At 35.4% G+C, this 21,746-nt stretch overlaps 1 protein-coding gene across 6 annotated transcripts in view; it reads right to left on the reverse strand.

The window, feature by feature from the left end:
- Nucleotides 1–373: 373 nt before the first annotated feature.
- Nucleotides 374–21,746, reverse strand: part of USP47 (ubiquitin specific peptidase 47) — a 115,611-nt gene continuing 94,238 nt past the window's right edge. For 5 of the 6 annotated variants that reach the window (XM_082341404.1, XM_082341402.1, XM_082341403.1 and 2 more), the window contains 11 exons: nt 20,344–20,459; nt 18,227–18,346; nt 15,763–16,540; nt 10,942–11,117; nt 10,497–10,577; nt 9,044–9,159; nt 8,563–8,681; nt 6,176–6,306; nt 4,608–4,655; nt 4,386–4,516; nt 374–3,561 (listed from right to left, as the gene is read on the reverse strand). In XM_082341404.1, the coding sequence (XP_082197530.1) occupies nt 3,387–3,561; nt 4,386–4,516; nt 4,608–4,655; nt 6,176–6,306; nt 8,563–8,681; nt 9,044–9,159; nt 10,497–10,577; nt 10,942–11,117; nt 15,763–16,540; nt 18,227–18,346; nt 20,344–20,459 (1,991 nt within the window). In that variant the 3' untranslated portion in view covers nt 374–3,386. Of the gene's footprint in view, nt 3,562–4,385; nt 4,517–4,607; nt 4,656–6,175; nt 6,307–8,562; nt 8,682–9,043; nt 9,160–10,496; nt 10,578–10,941; nt 11,118–15,762; nt 16,541–18,226; nt 18,347–20,343; nt 20,460–21,746 lie in introns of those variants that run through there. The other variant, XR_014231393.1, reaches the window with a different exon arrangement.

Consider the following 21,746-nt stretch of genomic DNA (forward strand, 5'->3'; position numbering starts at 1 on the left):
GTACACCAAGCCTACGTGGCTACAAGCTTTATTTGGACCGTGAACTCCTTTGCAAACCTGATTAAAAAAGCATTTACTAGATCCCTAGAAAACTACACATACACACAATTTTGCATTGGATTTAAGGATTTGTGGCCCTAGAAGGCTTTGACTGCTAGTGACCAAAATATTGATTTGTTTTGCAAAAATTACACAGAATTGTTTAGATGGCATACTTTTATTTAGCAAACAAAAAACTTGCTAATTCAGATTATCTTCTATTCCATATACTCTAGACTACAATTTGCAAGTCACAAGTACAAGAGCTGGTTAGAGACTTGATGCTGAACAAAGGGACAAAATTCAGAAGGAAAATAGCCAATTGAAAAGGAAATACTAGCGAATGAATCAGAATAAAAGATTTTATTGTATTCCATACATTCACAGGTCACTTCCAGATTTAGCAATAACACTGCAGCGCTCTGATGCTGTGCACTCTAGCTCGGACCATGTTGGAAGTTTATAGCTGTCTCCTCTCTCCGCCTAGATACCATTCCTAACAGTGTAGCCTGCCTACTTGATTGTTTTCTAGCTGTAGCATAGTTCACCCCCGTTTTCTCAGAATTTTAAAGTACTTCCCGTTTTCTCAAGAGTTTTAAAGTACTTTCCATTTCATTACGAAAGAGATTACCAAACACTGTGTAGTATAGGGCACTTCCCCTCACTTTTTATCTGGTCATGACTACTATCACTTACACTTCGTTTGAGAAGTAGACATTCATCTAGCAAACCTCTGTACAGACCAGCTAAATAAGCAAGGCAGAGTCCTGAAACCATAGCTCTGGCTTCTTCGGCCAGAATGGACCCCTGACCTTCAGCACCTGCCTTAGCTATGTAGGTACTTGGTCCTCACAGGGTGTCCCTGGCTGACACAAACTCATCTGCCCCACAGAAAAAACTCTTCAAAACCTTGGCATGACCCATGGGGAGCAGGGTCACCCTTTATTGCATATGGCCTGCCTCAGCCTCAGAAGATTCAGCAGATGAGTAATCACCAGGTTCCACTGCCCCAGGCCTGGGAACACACAGTTAATGTGCCCCTTGGCTTACAGGTGCTCACTTGATTCTCTGAGTCTGGGGGAGGTTGACACATTAATCTCTTTCCCGCAAATTACTGTTCCCACTGTCACAAATCCATTTTGAAATCACCACCTCCTTTACTGAAATTATTCAAGTGCAACATTGTGTTTTCTATCAGGCACTGAAGAGCAAGAAGCTTTAACTTTTTCTTTTCTATAATGAAATACGTATTTTCTTTACCCTTGGTATTTGTAATACGCCTGCAGTTAGAAACAGCAAACACGAAACAAACAGTAAAAAGGGCAGAAGGCACAGAATGAGGAGCAGGTATGAAGATTCCACCATTTCCTCTTATAGGGACACTAAACCGAAGCAAACAAGGCCCCAAACCCATTCTACTTACAAATCGGCCGCCTCTGCTCCACAGAGTCAGTCCTTGAAAGCAGAAAGCACATTTACTGACCCCTGTATCCCAAGGAAGCTGGCCTGCATCAGAACCAAATAGCTGTCATGTTACATCAGAAAATCAAATGATCTGAAAAGACAAATCTTCATCACAAATGCTTCAAGTTTTCCTCTGAGAACACCACCAATTCCACTAATGCAAACCCAGAACAGTACCGCCATCAAATTTAGCAGAATGCTACAGAGTTTATATGGAATAAAAATTAGATTTTTTTCCCCCTTGTGGGGACTTTTAAGATATTATGGAATTCTCAATCATTATATTCAAACTGCAACCAACATTTGCTAACACTATTTTCTAATTCTTTCTTAAAAGGAAAAAAAGGGTAAAATTTTGATTTTGAAATATTGACAGGCTCCTCCAAAGTTAAATATTAACATCTTTCCATCTCTCTTATGAGAACTTTACTGTAAACATACGTTACCACAGAAATAATTATTCAATATACGTTACAAAATGTGGTATTTAAAGAAAACAAATCTCTTCTGAACCCGGATTCTTCATCCACAAAAGTTTAATGACCAAAATAACACAACAGAATGAACAAATGTTTTATTGGCATGTTCATTGTTGTAAACAGCATCTGGCATGAAAAAGTTTTACCAAAACCTTTTTATTGATTTTTTAATAAATTAGATGGCATTTTCAAAATTTACGTAGAATTGTGTTCATTGAATAGTTGTATTTAGCACAGCAAACACTTGCCGATTCTAATAGACTTTGCAATGAAATCATGTTGACTGCATTAGCCTGTGTCATGACCTGACTTACTAGCAAGTTTATTCAACACGATGTTAAGATGTTTCCCCAAAGTTAAACTACATGTAACTATGTATCAACTCCAAAAATTAAAGTGGGACTTAAAAGGGTTTTAGAAGATTCAAACTTGAAGTAAATCTTCAAAAATAAATGTAAAAAAGGAAAAAATTGAAGCCGCTGAACAGAAAAACCTCATTAACAAGGGAAAATACAATCGTATGGGACCCAGCACTGAGGAACCCCACTGAGGGTTACATTTACATAAACTGCTGTACTTCTCAATGTACACAAATGTACACCATGAATGATATGTGAAAGGAATAACCATGGGAAATAGCTGAACTGCAATTATGATAACTCAATAGGATCAATTTTATTTACATGCTGAATGAACGAGTGAAATGAATTCTCTACATCCATAACTTACGTACAGTTATAATTACAGTATTGCAGCAATTTTGAGCTGCCACCTGCTGGGAGTGGTCTAAGGGAAACGTTTTGATGATCTAGAATAATGTTCTTAATACTTTGAAAAAAAAGGAAACAAAAACACAACTTCACGATTCTTTCTTTACTGGGTTACGGCTGGTTCTAAGAATTTCTTTCTTCTGCTATTTTTGCTGCTTTCCAAGAGTCAACACACGTTGCATTTACTTCCGAATTGTCAATGAGGTAATGTGTGTATCAGTGAAATAAACAGAAAATTCATTCATTCATGGCCTTTGCACAGCTTTTATTATTAAGCTATGAGCATCCTGTTTGAGGCTGGTTTGACTAGCGGCTATGTGCACATCTGTCCGCAAGAAAAGAAGTTTACTCATTCCCCTTTCCCCTTTTCTAGTAGGTTTTGCTTTTTGTTTTTATTGTTTTGCACATCCCTTTTCACTTTACAGTACATTTGACTATAGTGCACAACATGATTCCAAGTCAAAACAGTGGCCCATTGGGCACTGAGCTTCTGATTGGTGAAGGGCAGTCCAATCAGTGCTGGTATCACTGGGTTACCCCTAACCACGTCCGGCTATAATGGCACACTACACAGTAGCAGTGAACCGTCTAATTAAAACCAAAATCCCCCAGGGAAAATGCTACACTAGCAGAGTCAGTCTTGAGTCAGATCTTTATTTGGTGCTCCATCCAGATATATTTTTAGTGCTTTTTCTTTCCGAGGTGAGTACGTTACACGATGTCCTGTCTTCTGGAGTCGACTGCTTTCTTTTTTCATCAGTTCGTTTCTTTGCTCGTCTGTCAACTCCATTAATTCTTCTGTTTTATCCCTACGTTTAAAATATTAATGACATATTAGACCAGTAGAGCCATCTGTCTCTTTTAATTTATGCTTAAATGCTCTAATGCTCCTCAGTGAGAAAATGAAATCTGATTATCACCACTGAAGTTAAATACCTCATATATTAAGATATCCTAGATTTCTAATGTGTTTACTATATTAACATGGCACTCACTTTGAAAAATGGCATAGAATAATTTCCATGTTACTATTAGTATAATAATGGCTATCATTTATCGAACATTTATTTATAACAGGCACTAGGCCAGTTTTTTAAAATGCAATAGTTCCTAATTCTCATAAAACCCTGCAAGGTTGACATCACTGTTGCCATTTTACAGATGAGGACCTAGGTAAATAATAACGCTAAATCTGAACACATATCTGCCAGCCTCCAATGACTATTCTTTTCCTTCTATATCTGTTATGTCTGATACGGTAGCCACTAGCCATGTGTGCCTATTGAGATATGTCCGCTCCAAATTGACATGGGCGGCAAGTGTAATAAATACACAATATTTCTAAGACTTACTCTATGAAAAATAATGTAAAATATCTTGTAAATGATTTTTATATTGTTTACATGTTGTAATGATAATATTTTGGATGTACTGGGTTAGAAATACTTTATTAAAATAGTTTCACTGTTCTACTTTTTAAAATGTGGCTACTAGAAATTTCAGAATGTAATATATGGCTTGCACTGGTCAGGGCTGCTCTATATCATAACAATTGTAAAGCTATTTATGAAAAACAAGATGCACAACAAAAATGTGGCATCACTAGAAATAACCAAAACATTGTGAATGTTACCTATAAAATATGACTGCACCATCATCACAGATATAAAGAGGCCAGACATTCAGGGTAGAAACTTTAGGATTCCAGTCCAAATCCTGATGAATATCAAGGACAGAAATATCACAGGGAAAAGTTCCTCTACCCTAAGGAGAAAAGAATGAATGAATAAATGATGCCATTAGCCATGTTTACTGAGCCCCTAGTACCCAGATTTAAACATTCTCAGGGTCTTACCTTGGCAAATTCAATATCTTCTAAAGGAATTCCACTGATTTCACAAAGCTGTAAAAGGAAACATTTTACATGAGTTCATCTAAAAAGTAAATTTGCTGAGAAGTTATTTTCCTTTAACCTCATAAACACAGACGTAGCTTGATTTTTTGTTCAAAGAAGTAACATGTTTGATATAAAAATTTTTTAAAAAGCAGGAAGTGGAATTCTCTCCTCTGTCCACCTGCAAACACCATGTCTCAGAAATATCAATTTAGTATATTCCTTCCAGACCTTTCCTATGCATATATAAACTACATACACACATTTATAAATATATTTCATAAATACAGTTTTATATATCTATATAATAACTTTATATAGTCATATATAAGAATAGGATACCGAGTAACCTCATTCTCTTCAATAGTTGAAAAATATACCATTTTATTTCCTACTGAGGGACACTGAGCATGTTTTTAGGTTTTCCCAGTTACAGTGCTATAATATGCATCTCCATAAATATCTCTTTGCATATTTCTGCAAATATTTCTTAGATGTAGAATTGCACATCTGAAATGTTGATAAACAATGCCAAGCTGAACCCTGAAAAAAATGTAACAATTTAACCACTTATCAAAGGTGTATGATATTGCGTTTTCCCCAAACCATGATGACTCTAGGTATTTTTTTATATTCTAAATCTTCACCAATTTAAGAGGTAAAAAGTGCTGTTATTATTTTAACTTGTATTTCTTCTTCTATGAATTGCCTATTCATGTTCTTTGCTTATTTTAAAATTAGATTGTCCAGATTATTAATTTGTAGCTCCTTTTAAATTTGGACATCATGTTTCACATATGTTTCGAATATTTTTCCCTTGTTTTTTAGTTTTGTTTATGGGTTGCTTTAAAAAATTTTTTTTGGCAGTGGCGGTGGGGGGTGGGTACTGTGCAGAAGATTTAAACTTTTATGTTGTCTATCTTTTCTTTTTTGGCTTTTGGTATTATACTTACAAATATTTTTCCCTCTCTGGGATTATAAAAATATTCTCAATATTTTCACCTAGAACATTTATCATTTTATTATATTTTAAAATATAAATTTAACTTATTTAGAATTTATTTTTGTGTTTGGTGTGAAATATGGAAATAAATTTTTCCCCAAACTGCCAACTGTCCTAGTACCACTTATGAATAATTCACCCTTTCTCCAGGGATCCTTAGAATTCCCACCTTTAAAATGCAAAATGCAGAAGAGATCTTCATCTGGGTTCTCTATTCGATTCTACCTCATTTGGGTTTTAAGCACATACAGCAATTTACTCTAGTGCCTCTAACTAATCCTAACTACTTAAGGCAAAGTTGGTCCAAGTAACAGAAGGTGGCGGTTCACTTCTGGATGGCCAGAAGCCAAGGTAATTTTTCAAAGCATCAGCAGCCCTAAGAAACAAGAATAGTGTGGCACAAGGTGTGACAGGGACAAAGAAAGAGAGGTTGCTGCGTCAGTGTCTGGCACTCACTTCCTAGGGTGTCTCTTATGCACCACAGAGAAAAATGTATGTTAGTTCATTTTCTTTAAATTGAACTTACCTTCTCTCGCAACTCATCAACACTACTGCTTTCCAACACAACCTCCTGGAAGGGATCCAACTTCATCTCTGAAGGCCTCCACCGTCTTGACAAAACTGCAAGTTGTGACATGGATTTCATCTTCTCTGCCCCTAATATGCAAGATTAGGCCGTCATTCTATTTACTCTAATGATTCATAATTTGCCTTTTCTTGTACTGCCTGACTAAACAAAAAGATTTACTTCAAGTGTTATTCTTAAAAAGTGGGCATGGGGACCTCCCTGGTGGTCCTGCGGTTGAGACTCTGTGCTCCCAAAGAAGGGGACCCGGGTTCAATCCCTGGTCAGGGAACTAGATCCCACATGCCACAACTAAAGATCCCGCACGCTGCAACTAAGACCCGGCGGAGCCAAATAAATAAATAAATATAAAAAAGAAAGAGTGGGCATAAAAGAAACCAATTATCCCAAGTAGTTTTTGAGAATAAAATATTTATTCTCTTCCCCCAAGTCTCAGAAGATAATCGCTAACCCCTGCAAGCTCTCCTTCCACCAGTACTCCTAATTCCACTCCCTTGTGACTCCTGCTGGACACTGCTCTACCAATTACTCTCTTCTTTGGATCTATGATCTTTGCTCCTCTGTTGGCTTCTACCCCACAATCTAAAATCATAATCAAATAGCTTTCAGTTTATCTTCGTTTTTCACTCAAGCTATCATTAATCTTTCTCTTTTCATTTACTCCCAAACTTACTGATTCTTCAAAGCCCAGCTCAACTGCCACCTTTCTCTTTGATGTACACAAGAGCCAACTGTACTGATTTGGTCCTTAACACCTATCATTTTGGAATTACAGGTTTGTAGTTCTGGCTCTCCCATACACTGTGCATCTGGGGGGCAATCACTGGTCTTTATTCATTTTTGTAGCACCAAGGATCAGCAATGTCTGGCAAATTACAGGTCAATAAATGTTTCTTAGATTTAATCACATGACATATCTTAATCAAGTATTTCGATGCTAAAATATATACTGAAATGATACTGATGCAAGGACCTACTATCCAGAGACATGTTCTGGCTAATCCATCTCTGCTAATATATACTCCGTCCTAACAAGGGTGACGTCTATGTCCTTCATCTCTTCTTGGCCTACCCAGACACAGTGATTACTCTCTCAGGCCCCAGATACTCAGAGAAGGAATTACAATCTGGAGCACTTGCCTACAAATCATGGTAGATGGCGTCCTGGTTATTCCTTGTCTCCCCAGTTAACTTGTCAATTAATCAGAATTCAAACATTGAAATTTAAACCAAATTAGACCTGAAATAGCCTGAAATAGGTGAGGTGTTAGTATTATTGAACACTCTGAAAGCTATCATAATCTTACATAAAAATATCCAGAACTTATGATATTTTAATTTCTATGGAAAAAGAAAAGGAAAATCAAAAACTTTCTAAGCAACAGCAAAGTCACAAAAGAATATAGAACTAGTTGTTTCCCTTGATATCTCCCCAAAGCCAACTTTTCCCCCACTAACTCTTCCAAAAAACATTAGATTAAAACGTACCAATGCTGATAATTAAAACCAGGAGGTGTGACAGACAGAACTGCTCTTCTAGGTCACTGTTACACTGTTATGGGTTGAATTATGTCCCCCACCAAAAGACATGTTGCAGTCCTGAACTTCAGTACCTCAGAATGTGACCTTATTTGGAAATAGGGTCGTTACAATGGTAATCAAGTTAAAATGAGGTCATTAAAGTGGGTACTAATCCAATATGACTAGGGTCCTTATAATATGGGAAATCAGGACACAGATAGGAAAGCCCACACGGAGAACATGATGTGAAGACGAAGGCAGAGATCAGGAGGATGCATCTATAAGCCAAGGAAAACCAAAGACTGCCAACAAACCACCAGAAGCTAGGAGAGAGGCATGGAGCAAATTCTCCCTCACAGCCCACAGAAGGAACCAACCCTGACAACACCTTGATCTCAGACTTCTAGCCTCCGAAACTGTGAGGAAATAAATTTCTGTTGTTTGAGCCACCCAGTTTGTAGTACTTTGTACCAGCCTAGAAAACTAATATTGTCACTGTTCTCAAAATCTCTGAAAAATTATTAATACCACAGCCTCAAAACAAGCTATAATGAAAAAAGAGACTAAATAACAAACATGGCTAAGAAACTTTTACTTTCTGTAAAAAGTACTAAAAATACAACTTTGAAATTGCAACTTCCCTGAAAGGAGGAATTCATATTCTTAAAATTAGAGAAAAGAAGAAATATTTAAAAGGCAAATGGTGCCCAGAGAAGAGACAGAAGAAACTCATTATTTGAAAAAATGATAACTTCTATTATTTCTAGAGAATTCCTGGTATTTCTCCACAAAAATATTGATAATACCATCAAGAACTTCAAGGAAAACCTCCCAGTTGCTGGAAATATTAATATCTTCTTCATAAATATGATAATCCAAAAAGACAGTGCCAGGATTCTTCCATGTTTTTTTCCTTAGACGAAACCTACAAATGTGATAAGACATTTTAAACTACTATACTTCGAAATTCTTAACTTGAAAAAAATGACATGAATCTGACACATCAAAGAAAAATGAACTATGTTCAAACACAAAAGTCAAATGGTTATTCATTAAAATTTTGGGAAAATATAATGAAAAGCTCTCAAGACATCAAATTTAGTATCCTACAGAGGAAGTTCAAACAAATGCTAATACTTTTGCTTAGTTCTATTAATCTGCAGTACTAAAATTCTGAATGGTACAGGAATTTAAAATTCTTCTAGTTTTAGAAAATTATACCAATCCGTATCAATTGACCACACTGCCCTTCTTCAAGTTGCTGATGACACTGTAATTTTACTTTACCTGTCAATACTGAGCTCTAAACCACATTGCTCCCTGAGCTGAGGAATTAACTCCTCTTTTGATTGCCGTACAGTCATTCCTTTAGCAAACACAGCATCTAGCAGAAACTTGCACGGCTAGGAATATAAACATAAACAATTAGACCCTTAATTACACATTAAAATAAGGATCAACAAGACGTTTTATTTGCACTTTATAGTGTGACAATTACTGGACTGGGTTTAGGAGTCTATCTTCCTAGGTTTAAATCTTGGCTCCATTACTTACTAAATAACTCTGCTATCTTGAGCAAGCTTACTTAACATTTCTGTGCCTCAGTTTTCTCATCTGTAAACCGGAGCCAATGTCTTCCTCACAGAGTCATTGTGGAGATTAAATATGATAATACATTCATATTTCTCTTTTTGTAATACAATGACCATAATTTTGAAAGTAAAAAGAATCACCTTTATAGAGTAAAATGAGAGAAATGAATACTAATTCTCCAAATACATTCACTGACTGTCTCAAAAGAGATATAGTATTCACAAACCCCAAATTCAGAAGATGTAAGTCAAAATGAGTGTAATGGATCACATATAAGAGATATGACTGATGCCTAATAAAATATTTGTTGAACAAATGAAGGCATTTTATGAAAACATTATCCCCTTATTTGCTGTTTTTCACATTTGTCTAGGTCTTCACTGAGATGTTATAAATGTCTTAAAAATAGTGTCTTTGCCTTATTCTTCTGGGTATTCACCACAATCTTATATATCACAGGAACTAAGATATTTTATTACTCTCCGAAAAACATAGCTGGTTTAGATCCTTAATCCACCATTTACAAGTTATATGACCTTGGGCAAGTTACTTCTCTGTGCCTCGGTTTCTTAATCTATAAAATGGGAATAATAGTACTTTTATAATAGAGTTAATTGATGAGGATTAAAAGGGTTAATATTTGTAAGCACTTAGAGCACAAAGAGACACTATATATAATGCTAGTTAAATACTAAAAATGATTCTCTGAACACAAAAAGTAGTCAACTGCCATCCTTCTGTAGCATTATACGATCATTCCCAGAAGCACAAAGAAATCCCCTTTTAAAAGCAGAAAATGTTTGCCCCTCCAGCATTTGTAGCAATACTTTAGACCAGGGGGATGACAAAAATGGCCTGAGGGCCACATTCATCTGGTGCCTGTTTTTGTAAGTGAAATTTTACTGGAACACAGCCATCCCCACTGGCTTATGTATTGTCTGTGTCTGCTTCTGTACTACATTGGCAGAACTGAGAAGTTGCAACAGAGGCAGTATGGCCTGCACAACTGAAATATTTCCTAAAAAAAAGTTTGCCATCCCCTTCTTTAGAGAGATAAAAAGAAATGTCTAGTAATCAAATCTGTGCACTGTATGTTTTTAATAACTATCAAAAGTTACCTTACATTGCTTGTAAGTATATTACTTACCTCTTGTTCATTGACTAGAAGCTGGTACACTTTAACTCTGTATTCTCCTTTTTTAAGTGCTCTCCCCAGTCTAATTGTAATCTACAAATTAAAAACAGTTTTCTTTTAAGATGTATGGTCTCATTAAAATAAACTACCCATTTTCATCCCAACTGTTTAGTATTTTTCTCCCAATTCTCTAGATTCTGGGCTGTTTGAAAACAGGTATATCTTTTACCTCCGATTCCCCAGTGCCTAGAATACTAACTGGCACACAGTTAACATTTAACAAATGTTTGTTAGATGAATGGAGAAAACAACAACAAAAAAGCCAAACAACCACTAAGCCTCAGGGACAAATTATCCTTTTAGGGTATCCATTTCACCTTACTTGGAAGTAGTGCAAGATGTTCTCAAATCTATCATTTAAAACAGACTCTAATTATTCAGAATTATTTTGATCAACCTTATTGTCATCTGAAAATGATGAAAGTGTCTCATTCAGCCGGACGCTCTCAAACTCTTGATTGCTGGCGTACACACGAAAGACCTTGAAGTGAGAGGACAAAACTCCAACAAAGGGCTCTAAATGTTGTTTGAAAGCAGCCAGAGTAATTCTTTTATCAACATGCACCATCAACCCTAAGCACACACACAAAAAAAAAACCAGAAAAAAAATGTAAAAGAAACCTCTCAGAGTATAAATAAAGCAGATCATATACTTTTTATTATACAGTAAGCAGGAAAAAGTACCCCTTTTCACTTATTTGACTTTTAGCTAATATACTACATTGAATGGACAAAAACGTGGACACTGAGCAAATGCTAGGGATAATCTGACAGCTTTAAATGTTCTGAGATATTTAAGTGTTTATTTGCTTATTTATTTTGGCTGCTGAATTAAAAACCAAACTTATAGGCATTCTCTTCAAACACATACATTTCTAGATCTACACAGCAGTAGTGTGGGCTCTGGCTGGGTCCCACCCCTACCTCTTCTGCTTCCTTACTAGCTGTGAGACACAGAGCAAGCCACCAGCCTCCCTACCTGCATTTTGTCATTTGAAAAATGGAGCTAATAACAGTACCTACCTCATAGTATCTCACTGTAAATTCAATGAGGTAATATGTTTATAGAATAGTTATATATATATATATATATATATATATATATATATATATATCGCCTCAAAAATTGTTAGTAAATCTAGTTCTGGGATTTCTACTAGAGAAAAATGTCAAGACTAGCAGATGAAGATGTCTGTTTTATCATGTGGTTGGTTGGACTGCAACAGGAATAGTATCTAAATGGATCAGAAACTCCCACCTCCTCCAAGCTTCGGTTTAAGCTCTGTTGGCATTATAATAGTATTATCTTTGATGGGCTTTATTTTTTTCTAATGCTTATTATTTTAATCTTTTGTCCTTTATTTTATAAGCCACTCATGAGGATACTTCTGGAATATATTTCTATTTACTCTGGTCTTCATATTCTAGTAAAGAGCAAAAACTTCACTCATTTATCTTTCTCTTGTAATAAAGCAGTACAGAATGCAAGAGCTGCCATGCAGCCTCAGGCCCATGGTCTCTTTGCAGCCCTAAGGCTCCCTCTAGGGCAGACCTCAGTTTTCTGTGAAATCTATATGAAAGGTTAAGGATAAAACCCTAAAACACTCCTGATTTCCATTCTCAGGTCATCCCAACTCAGGCTGATGAATTTTTCTAAATGGATTTTTCAAATAATGTCTATTTACTATTTTCCTGGTTATAAAATACTGGTTCACTAGAGAAAATGTGACAAGTATGAATTAGAAGAAAACATAGACAGGGTGAGGAACTATATTTACTGTATATACCTTTTGAGGCAGCATTTCTTTTAATTTGTTTAAAATATCTGTTTCTAAGCTTTAAGGAATGCCCCTAAATGTTAAAATCTAGCTTTTGGCAAACAAGACTCTATTATCCAGAGAGGGACTAAATTTCTTGAGAGAAGGATGTAATGAAAAAATTTCTTGATTAGAAATGAGAAGCCTATGGCTGGATTTCAGTTTTGCCACTTCAGTCTGATAAATGGCTGTAGGTAGGTCATCCAATCTTTCTGAGCCTCCGTTTTCTCATGGGATTATTATGCCAGTCTCATTGATTGTTGTTCGACAAATATAGTACTAAGGCATTACTCAAATAAAAGCTATCACTGCCATTTTGGTTTCTCTCATAACTCCTAGTAATGTTGTATCGTAGGAAGACATGAATGTTTGTTGGTTATTGATATAGTCCTACATGGTGATCAGGACCAAGTGTTCTGGAGTTACATGGCCTGGCTGGAATGAAGTCTTGGTTCCTCCTCACATATTAGATTTGTGACTTTGACCTAAGTTCTCTGTACTTCAATTACCTCTATTACAAAATGAAGATAACAGTATTTATATCTCATAATGTGTTTTTGGGTCAATACATGTAAAATGCTTAACATAGCACTGACAAAGTGTTAGCTTAATTGATGAGCTATAATTATTTTGTAGTTTTACAGAATACCATCATATCATTTTTCCTATCTACCCCTTCATACAGAAAAGTTCAGTCTCTTCACAGTGCAACCTCAAAATAGCCTCAAAGGCTTTCCTTTTTTCTTTCTTGTCTTTTATGTATTTCTTGAAAGAGGTGGTAGCCAAAACTGTACAAAGAAATTTCAGTGCAAATACACTACCATTTTTATTACTTTGGCCTTCCTGTTTATACCCCAGTGCTTGAAGACTACAACTAGGTCACACTGGGACAGTATTTTCAAAGACAGGTTCTATACTCCCTGAAACAATTTCTGGATTATAATGAATCGCTTAAAGACCATCACGTTAAGTGCTGTTTGGTAATTATCTAAATGAGTTGTCTATACGGTGCATGGTATACCACTCTTCAGATATCAAATTCTTTGTTTACCTATTCTATCTTGCCATTTCATCACCCTGAAGAACTTGCATTATTACGTATCGTCCATGTTTCCCAGGCACCTACTTTCAGATCCCTGCAGAACCGCGACGAAGCCGTCTTACTAGAGAGACTCCTGACACACCTGGCTGCTGGCTATCATCCCCACTCCCTTTTCCCTAGGCCAGTTTTTTAAACATGAAAAGGCATTTTCCAGGGTTTTCACTTTTTCTTTTCAAACAAACCTTCTGTATGGCTTCTGAAAGCCTAAATAATTTGTAAAAAATGGTTTCTCTTCATCATGTTTACTATTTCAATGAATGCTAGTAAATTAGCCCACAATGGATTTCTAAAAAGGTTAAAATGGCCAGCAATCTCCTTTGTAAAGATTTCATTAAGCATTCTAAGACGGAAATGGGACCCTTTAGACTATGATTCTAAATATTCCCACTGAATCCTCCCTACCGTTGAAACTTTCATGCAGTCTAATTTTCAGCACATCCTTCAAAAACAAACTCCTTGAAAGAAATTTCTAACCTTTTTCCAAAGAGAAGCTACTTTTAATTTCTGCAGTGCCCTTGAAGGGTTGAGGATGGTCAGAAAGCAGAGTAGGTACTAGCTATTTCTCCTGTACTATGTTGTGAGGTAAGTAAGTAACAGTGGTAGCAGTGAGGAGGTGGAGGAATGAGTACTAGGCTTACAATCAGAATACCTGAATCTGATCCCAGCAGTGTGACCAACTAACTGTGTGACCTCAGGCAAATTATTTAACTTGTTTGAGCCAGTTTCTTCATCAGTGAAAAGTGTCTAACAATATCAATTTCACACAGCTGTTGAGAACTAAATGCGATAACATGTTCATAAGAGTTATAAGAAAAAAACTCCATAGAAATTTAAATAAAGCATTATTATAATAGAGCTTCTCTATCTCCATTTTAACTCACTAATCCACATTTTCCCACTTGAGTTTCTGCAAGATACAGGTATGGATGTCAAATAATTACATTGTTATTTGGACCTAATTAATTAAAAACACAAATTTACGTATTTTTACTACTGATTTCATGATTTCTACCACTTTCTTTTAAAAGATCTAATTTTGAGACTACAAGTATCATAGCATTTAACTAATACAGTGGTTGTTTGTGCACCTTCTCTCCACAAGATGAAGCATAAGGCTGCATCTTAGTCATCCTCACTTCTAACAAATACATATGGCCCGCCACCTAGCATGTATTCAGGAAATAATAATTGTGTCGGTGTATAAATGGATTGATGAATGGGACTCTCTTCCAAAAGTAATACGAGCAAATGCATTCAATTAGAAGCCTTAACCTCTAGTAATGGTTCCACTACTTACTAGATATGTATGTATTTTTGGGAAAGTCATTCACCCTCTACCAGTTTGTTTTTTTATCAGTCAAATGAGGATATCATTGTTTGCTTTATTAATTTCAGAAAAGCTTCAAGTGAGAAAAAGTGTTTTGAAAACTAAAATATAAAAATATAAGGGGTAATATTAATATTTGCCTTTCAGACTAATGCAAAGTATTTAGGTTTTCAGCTATTTCCCTTTTATACTTGAAGAAAGATTTTGTATCTTGAACCTGCTTGTCCTGCTAATTCTCTGGCTGGTTTTAGTCTGATATTTTATGAATTCTTTTACTATTTTAAATCTCACCAATGTTGATATGTTTTTGTTGTTGCTGTTTGTCTAAATGCCCAAACTGACAGATCTCTTCCATCCTTCTGAGATTATATAATTCAGAATTTCTAGTTTATATCTTGCCTGAAGCTTCCTTCAAAGAAACTTAAAAAAAAAACCAAAAGAAGGCCCTTTTCTTTCTCTGACTTTTCCGGTTAGTTATGTACTTTTTAGGGGGTGTGGGAAGGGTGCAGTTTGGATTAGGTGATGGAGGAAAGGGAAGGAATGCACAGATTAAAAATTTTTCTAGGTACTGACTATAAAATTTTCTAAAGTGTCTGGCCTTTTTTTGGTATATTATTTACTATTTAAACTAATTCTTTTTTTTTTTTTTTTTTTACTTAGTACTGTTATCATACTTCTTTCCTTTAAAAAAAACTTAATTCTTTTCCTTCTTTCCTTTTTTTTAAAATCATCTCAACAAAAGTTCTGACATCATTACCATCACAGGCCTAATGCACAGGTCTAAGGACACCGTTTACTATAACTGCATCAAAACTGAAAGCAAAGGAGAGAGAGGATAATCTTATAACCCAGGAAGCCACAGGTAATCTTAGGACAAATCATCTCTTAGCTGATTCTTAACTAAAAATTTAAATAAACTGATAAAAAAATTGAGGAGTGTTTCAAGGAGCCTTTTTCTTTTTAAGTACATACATTTATGTCCTTCCCCAGAACTTTCATCTGCAGCATAGGGTTCTGCTTTGAAATACATGTACTGTATTTCTCCCCTACTCTTGCCACTCTCATCATATTCACTGTCCGTTCCGGAGTCTTCTTCTGCTGTATCCCATGTCTCCTTTTTCCCTTCATTCGCTTTAGTTCTTCTACTACTCGTGATGCTATGAGAGTCAAGTCCATTAGCCAAAGGGATTTGAGCATTATCTGCATTGCACAAAGTATCACTGCTATGACTTGAGCTAAGGATATCACTGTCCACTGAACTTGTACTCCTGTCATTATTCACATCTGAATCTGATCGTTCTTCAGACTGAAAATTTTCAGGATCGGAAGTCTGAATATGCTGTTCAAGTTCTCTATTATCCACTGAGGCTGAAGAGTCCCTCTCATTGAGAGGTGATTCAATGTTTTCAAAGTCACTTGTTTCAGTACTTTTGCTGCTGTCCCCATTATCTCCCTCCTGCTGCTGTTGCAGTGACAAGCTTTTGAGTTTTTCAGTGCTTTCTTCTAGAATAGCTTCCACAGACTTTAGACCCCCTGCAGGTCCTTTGACTCTTTCACAGTCATCATCCACATTACCAGAGTCACCCCCAGCTTTCTGGTATGCTGTCCTTTTGGAATAAGATCCTGGAGATTGTTCAGGTAACAAAACAAATAATCTGATTGTATTTGCATGCCGATCCAGCAGTTTCCATAAATGAGAGTCTGTAAAGGCCATCTGGTAATCCAAAGTCTCAGAACTTTCAACGAACACCTGAACAGTAAGTCAAAGAGTTATATTACATCATTAATTTTGGTGACATTTATACGAATAATATCGCATCAATATAAGACAGTGCACAATAAATTATAAAATTTGAGATGATAATGTTTCTAAAGGACACGCCCATTGTTTTTGGAGACTAAATAAAATAAATATTATGTTCATATGTCTTTGTAATTAGCCATAAAACTGCTAAACAAATATCCTGTTTATTGGAAAATGTATGAAAACATCTTGGGAATGCAACACCAAAATCCAGGTTATATAAAAAATTTAATGGACAAATGACTTGACTCTACAGCAAATTAATTGCAAAGAAACAAACATTAAGGAAATCTTTAGATTAAAATAAACTTGAGAGATATTATGGACTTTATTTAGATCCTGATTTGAACAAACAAATCTTATTGAAAAAAATTTTTTTTAAGATAATCAGGGAAATTTGAATATTGACTAGGTATTGGTTGATATTAAGGCATTTCTATTAATTTTTTAGGTGTAATAATGTAATTGTGGTTATGTTTTTAAAAAGAGTTCTCATCTTTTAGAAATATAAAATCATATTGCTTATAGATGAAATGATATGCTGGGAATGTTTTTCAAATAATCTGGGGGAAGTAGTTAGTTAAATACATGAACAAGACTTGATAATTATAGAAGCTGGGTGATAAGTACATAAGGGTTCATTACACTATCCATGCACTTCTGCATATGTTTGAAATTTTCCACAATAAACTTAAAAAATGAAATGCATATACATAATCAGGCAATTATTAGTATTTTGAATTTTGCATAAAAAGATTATTATTCAATAAATGTTATAAATCAGGACTATCAGCTAACCATTTAAAGAAAAAAATAAAGTTAGATCCCTCCCACTCCTTACCCTAAAACAGTATTAGGGTGGATTAGCGATTTTAATGTTACACACAAACACCACACAGAAGTACTGGAAGAAACTAGGGGTGAATAAAAATTACACATCAGAATTAATAAAACAATACTAAAAAAAAAAAAAAAAAAAAAAAAAAAGGCTAAATATGATAGAAGACCAAACTGCCCTAAGATGAATGAGACTGGAAATGGTGATAAATAAAAAAGACAGCAAATGAGGAAAATTTGATACAATTTATCCAGAGTAAACCAATGGCATTAGGAATAAAAACATAGGAAAAATGATAAATGATGGAACACATAATGATATCAAGAGATAAAACAAAGAGATCAACATGAACTTTCTCTTTTCTTACAGAGATAAATGAGTAGGAAAAGGGAATAATGTGGGGTGAACCCAAGATAATAATTTTCTCCACACTAGGCATGCTTCAGACTTTCACCGTGAAGTACTGCTTTATGGGAGAAGCTCAAGAATGAAGAAAATTCAGAGAACATAATCATTGCGACCAGAACTAGTCATGAAGGCTCCACCAAAGAAGCAGGACTAACCTGGGGCTTGAAACAAAATGTAGGAAGAGGGGGAAACACTCCAGGTGGGGCGGCGCATGAACAAGGCAAAGAGGAGACCCAGCAAGACTGACTGAGAAGACAAAGAAGCAAGATCTGACCTGACTATAAAGGAAGGTAATTATTGGGAGGATGTGAGAATTTAAAAAGTAAATTTCAGACAGATGCTGAATGGCAGCATAGAAAATAGTCATGAAAAAATAAAAGACATACCTTGTTACTTCTAAAAAACCCTTCAGCTTTCAGGGTTTTACTGGGCACAGTGAGAAGACGCAAATCATTGTAGCAGCGTTCCAGCACTATTCTCATTGTTTCAGCAGGTAAATAGATGGCCTATAATGAAAGTAATTTAATTAAAAAGTGCTCTTTCAAGAATAATTCTGCTTGATTTGGAAATATGGGAAAATGAGACACTGCTGAGTTCTTCTTAAAAATAGCAGAAAGAAAATTAAGAGAAAAATAATCTTAGTAGAGGTTTACAAATTTTTAAAGAATCTATGGGAAAAATTATTGGTCCCATCCATTAAACTATGATGTAAATTAGGAAAACAGAGTATCACTTATAAATGTATGCTCTGAAACTATTTTAAAAGTAACAATCTTTCACTAAAAGTTCTATTTCTCTCAAACTCATGAAGTAAATGAGGTGATTTGATTCCAAAGAAACTGAGTAACTGACTTTGAGAACTGATGTCAAACCAACACCTGTTTAACTTCTTGACTTTTGATGAGTTCTTCTGTATTCTGTGAATAGTTGTTAATACTTTTACTAAATCAATTTTCTTCTGTGTAAAATGAGATTAAATTAGTAGGTAAGTTTTAAAGTTTTCTAAAATTCCATGTCCTTAATTTTTGGTGTTATTTTATAAATTTCTCATGAAATGAGCAGATAAAAATAATTTACATTTTATAAAACATGATTTGTTTTACAGCTAATGGTAACTAATTCTTAGGCATCCTCGTTATACATTAAACACTATATTTCTTGGCATCCTGTTTTCTGACTGTCTTTATTCTTAGACATATTTTTCCCCAACAAAATTATCAGCTTCTTGAGGGAAGGAAATGCATGTGTTTCTTTTGTACTACCTCAGTGCTCATATTCTAGATTAAACTGTAATACAGAGCAGTTACACTAATGTTGTCTTTTTATGAGTAATTTAATCATAAACTATGACTTCACAGTATGATTTGTTTCCTCCAATTATTACTTTGGCAAATTGTTGGAAGTCATTTTTTTTAAACATAAAAATAATTAAAAACTAACTTCTATATAATACTTTACAATTTTTTTTCCCACAAAAAGAGCATTTATTTGTTTTGTTCATGTTCACAACAACCCTGTTAAAACAGGCATTAAAAAACCCCAGATGAGATAATGAATGGAAACTGGAAGTTCCTTGACTTGCGATTTCTGAACAATTTCCACCACACCAAGGGAATCTTAACCTGGGGTTAATTTTGCCTTTGTTTGTGTGCTCAATGTTCTATAGCGTACAAGACCCCTGAAAGGATAATAACCATTTCTCTGGAGTAGAATCGTTTTTTTGTCCAAGGAAATCTGAATGTTTCATCATCATATTTTTCCAGTTCAAAAATTCTGAATGAGCCTATGCTATTTACCACTAACTCACATAATGTGGCTAATATTTGATTCATCACCTTTCTCTTCCACTTCTATTCATCTATCACTGTCTTTCTGGTTACCCAAGTGTGAAACTCCTCAGGTCTTCTGTGCTCCTGCCTTGCTCCAATGTTTACCAATCACAAGTGCTGCCAATTCTATTCATTCTTACAATCGCCACTTCTCTCATTTCTGGTCATAATGCCTTCACCTGAATAATTTCAACAACCTCCTCATCTATGTTCCTGAGTCCTCCCTCAGTCCACTGGGAACACTAGTCTAGTGTTGCCAGAATTACCACGCTATAGCAGAGCTCTCATCATACCACTGCTGTACTTAGAAAAACAACCAACCAACCAACCTACTTCCTACTGTTTACGTTAAACAGGGCCCAAACTTTTGAGTTTACATTTAAAAACCCTCCATGAGATAAAGTGAACTTGTTTTCCAGGCACGTACTTTACAATGATCCAGCCAAGCACACATATCATTGCTATGTGCACTTGCTTCACACTCCTTACCTCCACACTTGGGTCAATCTGTTTCTTCCATATGAAGCATCGTTCTCTCCTAACCACAGTTGTCTCCTAGCTATAAATATTGGCTCCTTGAGGTAAATATTGGTTCCTACATCTTGTAACTATCACATAGTGCTTTGTACACAGCAGGTACTTAAAAATATTCATTGACCAATTTTAAAACTTACCTTTGAAATAAGCTGTTTGAACTCTGTAACTGTTTGATTTAAGTAAGCTCGAACAGTGATAGGAGCAGCTACAGATTCTGCCTTTAGATCAACAACATGAACCTTCACCATCACTTCTGTCCCATTGGAAAAACATAAAAACCCAATTGGAGGTTATTTTTTAAAAGGTATTTCACATGAGCAATGCATTCTAAATGTGTTTCTAATAGATGGCAAAGAAAATATTTTTCTAATTATCAAGATGGTAGATGTATATGTTATACATGTTAAAACTTTCACAATTTATCACATTACAAACATATATAAAGAAATAAAAAATGAAGTTAGTAAAAAAGTTCTTATAGATCTCTTTAAAAAATGACAAAAGTCAAAATGTGACTTTTAAAACTACATGCTTTGTTTCCTCATAAAACATTAACACCACTGTCAAATTTATCAAGCATATTAAAAATACGTACCCAAAGTTCCAAAATACAGACCAAAACCACAACACTAAATAAATGTAAATAACTAGAGAATGCACAACAAATACTAAAGGGGACATAGCAGCCCTACTTGCTTTTGACAACCTTCATTAAACAATTCAAGACCTTGTTCATAATCAAAGACTTCTTCTCCTCAAAATAATATTCTCTATATCCTATGGAAATTTCAACAGAAAACCTTTTGGATTACATGTTTGTTTTCTGACTTAAATTCTTCATGTTACAATTTATTTATTTATTATTTTATTTCATTTATTTTTTTTGGCTGCATTGGGTCTTCGCTGCTGCTCGCTGGCTTTTCTCTAGTTGTGGTGAGCAGGGGGCTACTCTTTGTTGCTGTGCGTGGGCTTCTCATTGCAGTGGCTTCTCTTGTTGCGGAGTATGGGCTCTAGGCGTGCGGGCTTCAGCAGTTGCAGCATGCGGGCTCAGTAGTTGTGGCTTGCGGGCTCTAGAGCGCAGGCTCAGTAGTTGTGGCGCATGGGCTTAGTTGCTCCACGGCATGTGGGGTCTTCCTGCACCAGGGATCAAACCTGTGTCCCCTGCATTTGCAGGCAGATTCTTAACCACCGTGCCACCAGGGAAGTCCCCACGTTACAATTTAAAGCCACCTTCTCCTCTCCTATTTTCAGGAGATCATTATATAACTTAACTTTTAGTCACCAGAAAAATAAATGATCTTCAAACACCAGATTTAGTAGATAGTTATTCTCCAGCTTAACTGTTTTAATCTCTTATATGTAGTATATGTCAATACTCCATTTCCCCCAAATGTTGCTAATCTAAATCTGAATAAATATTCTGCTAAAGTCTTGATTATTAATGAATAAAGGAGATTACTTTATAAGGTTTACAATCCACAATGACATTTAGAATTCTCTTTTTAAAAAGTGGGTTTTTTGCTGACCCATGTTATATTTT

The sequence above is a fragment of the Balaenoptera borealis genome (assembly GCF_965194805.1).
Source record: "Balaenoptera borealis genome assembly, chromosome: 11".
In the NCBI taxonomy this organism is placed as follows: Eukaryota; Metazoa; Chordata; class Mammalia; order Artiodactyla; family Balaenopteridae; genus Balaenoptera; species Balaenoptera borealis.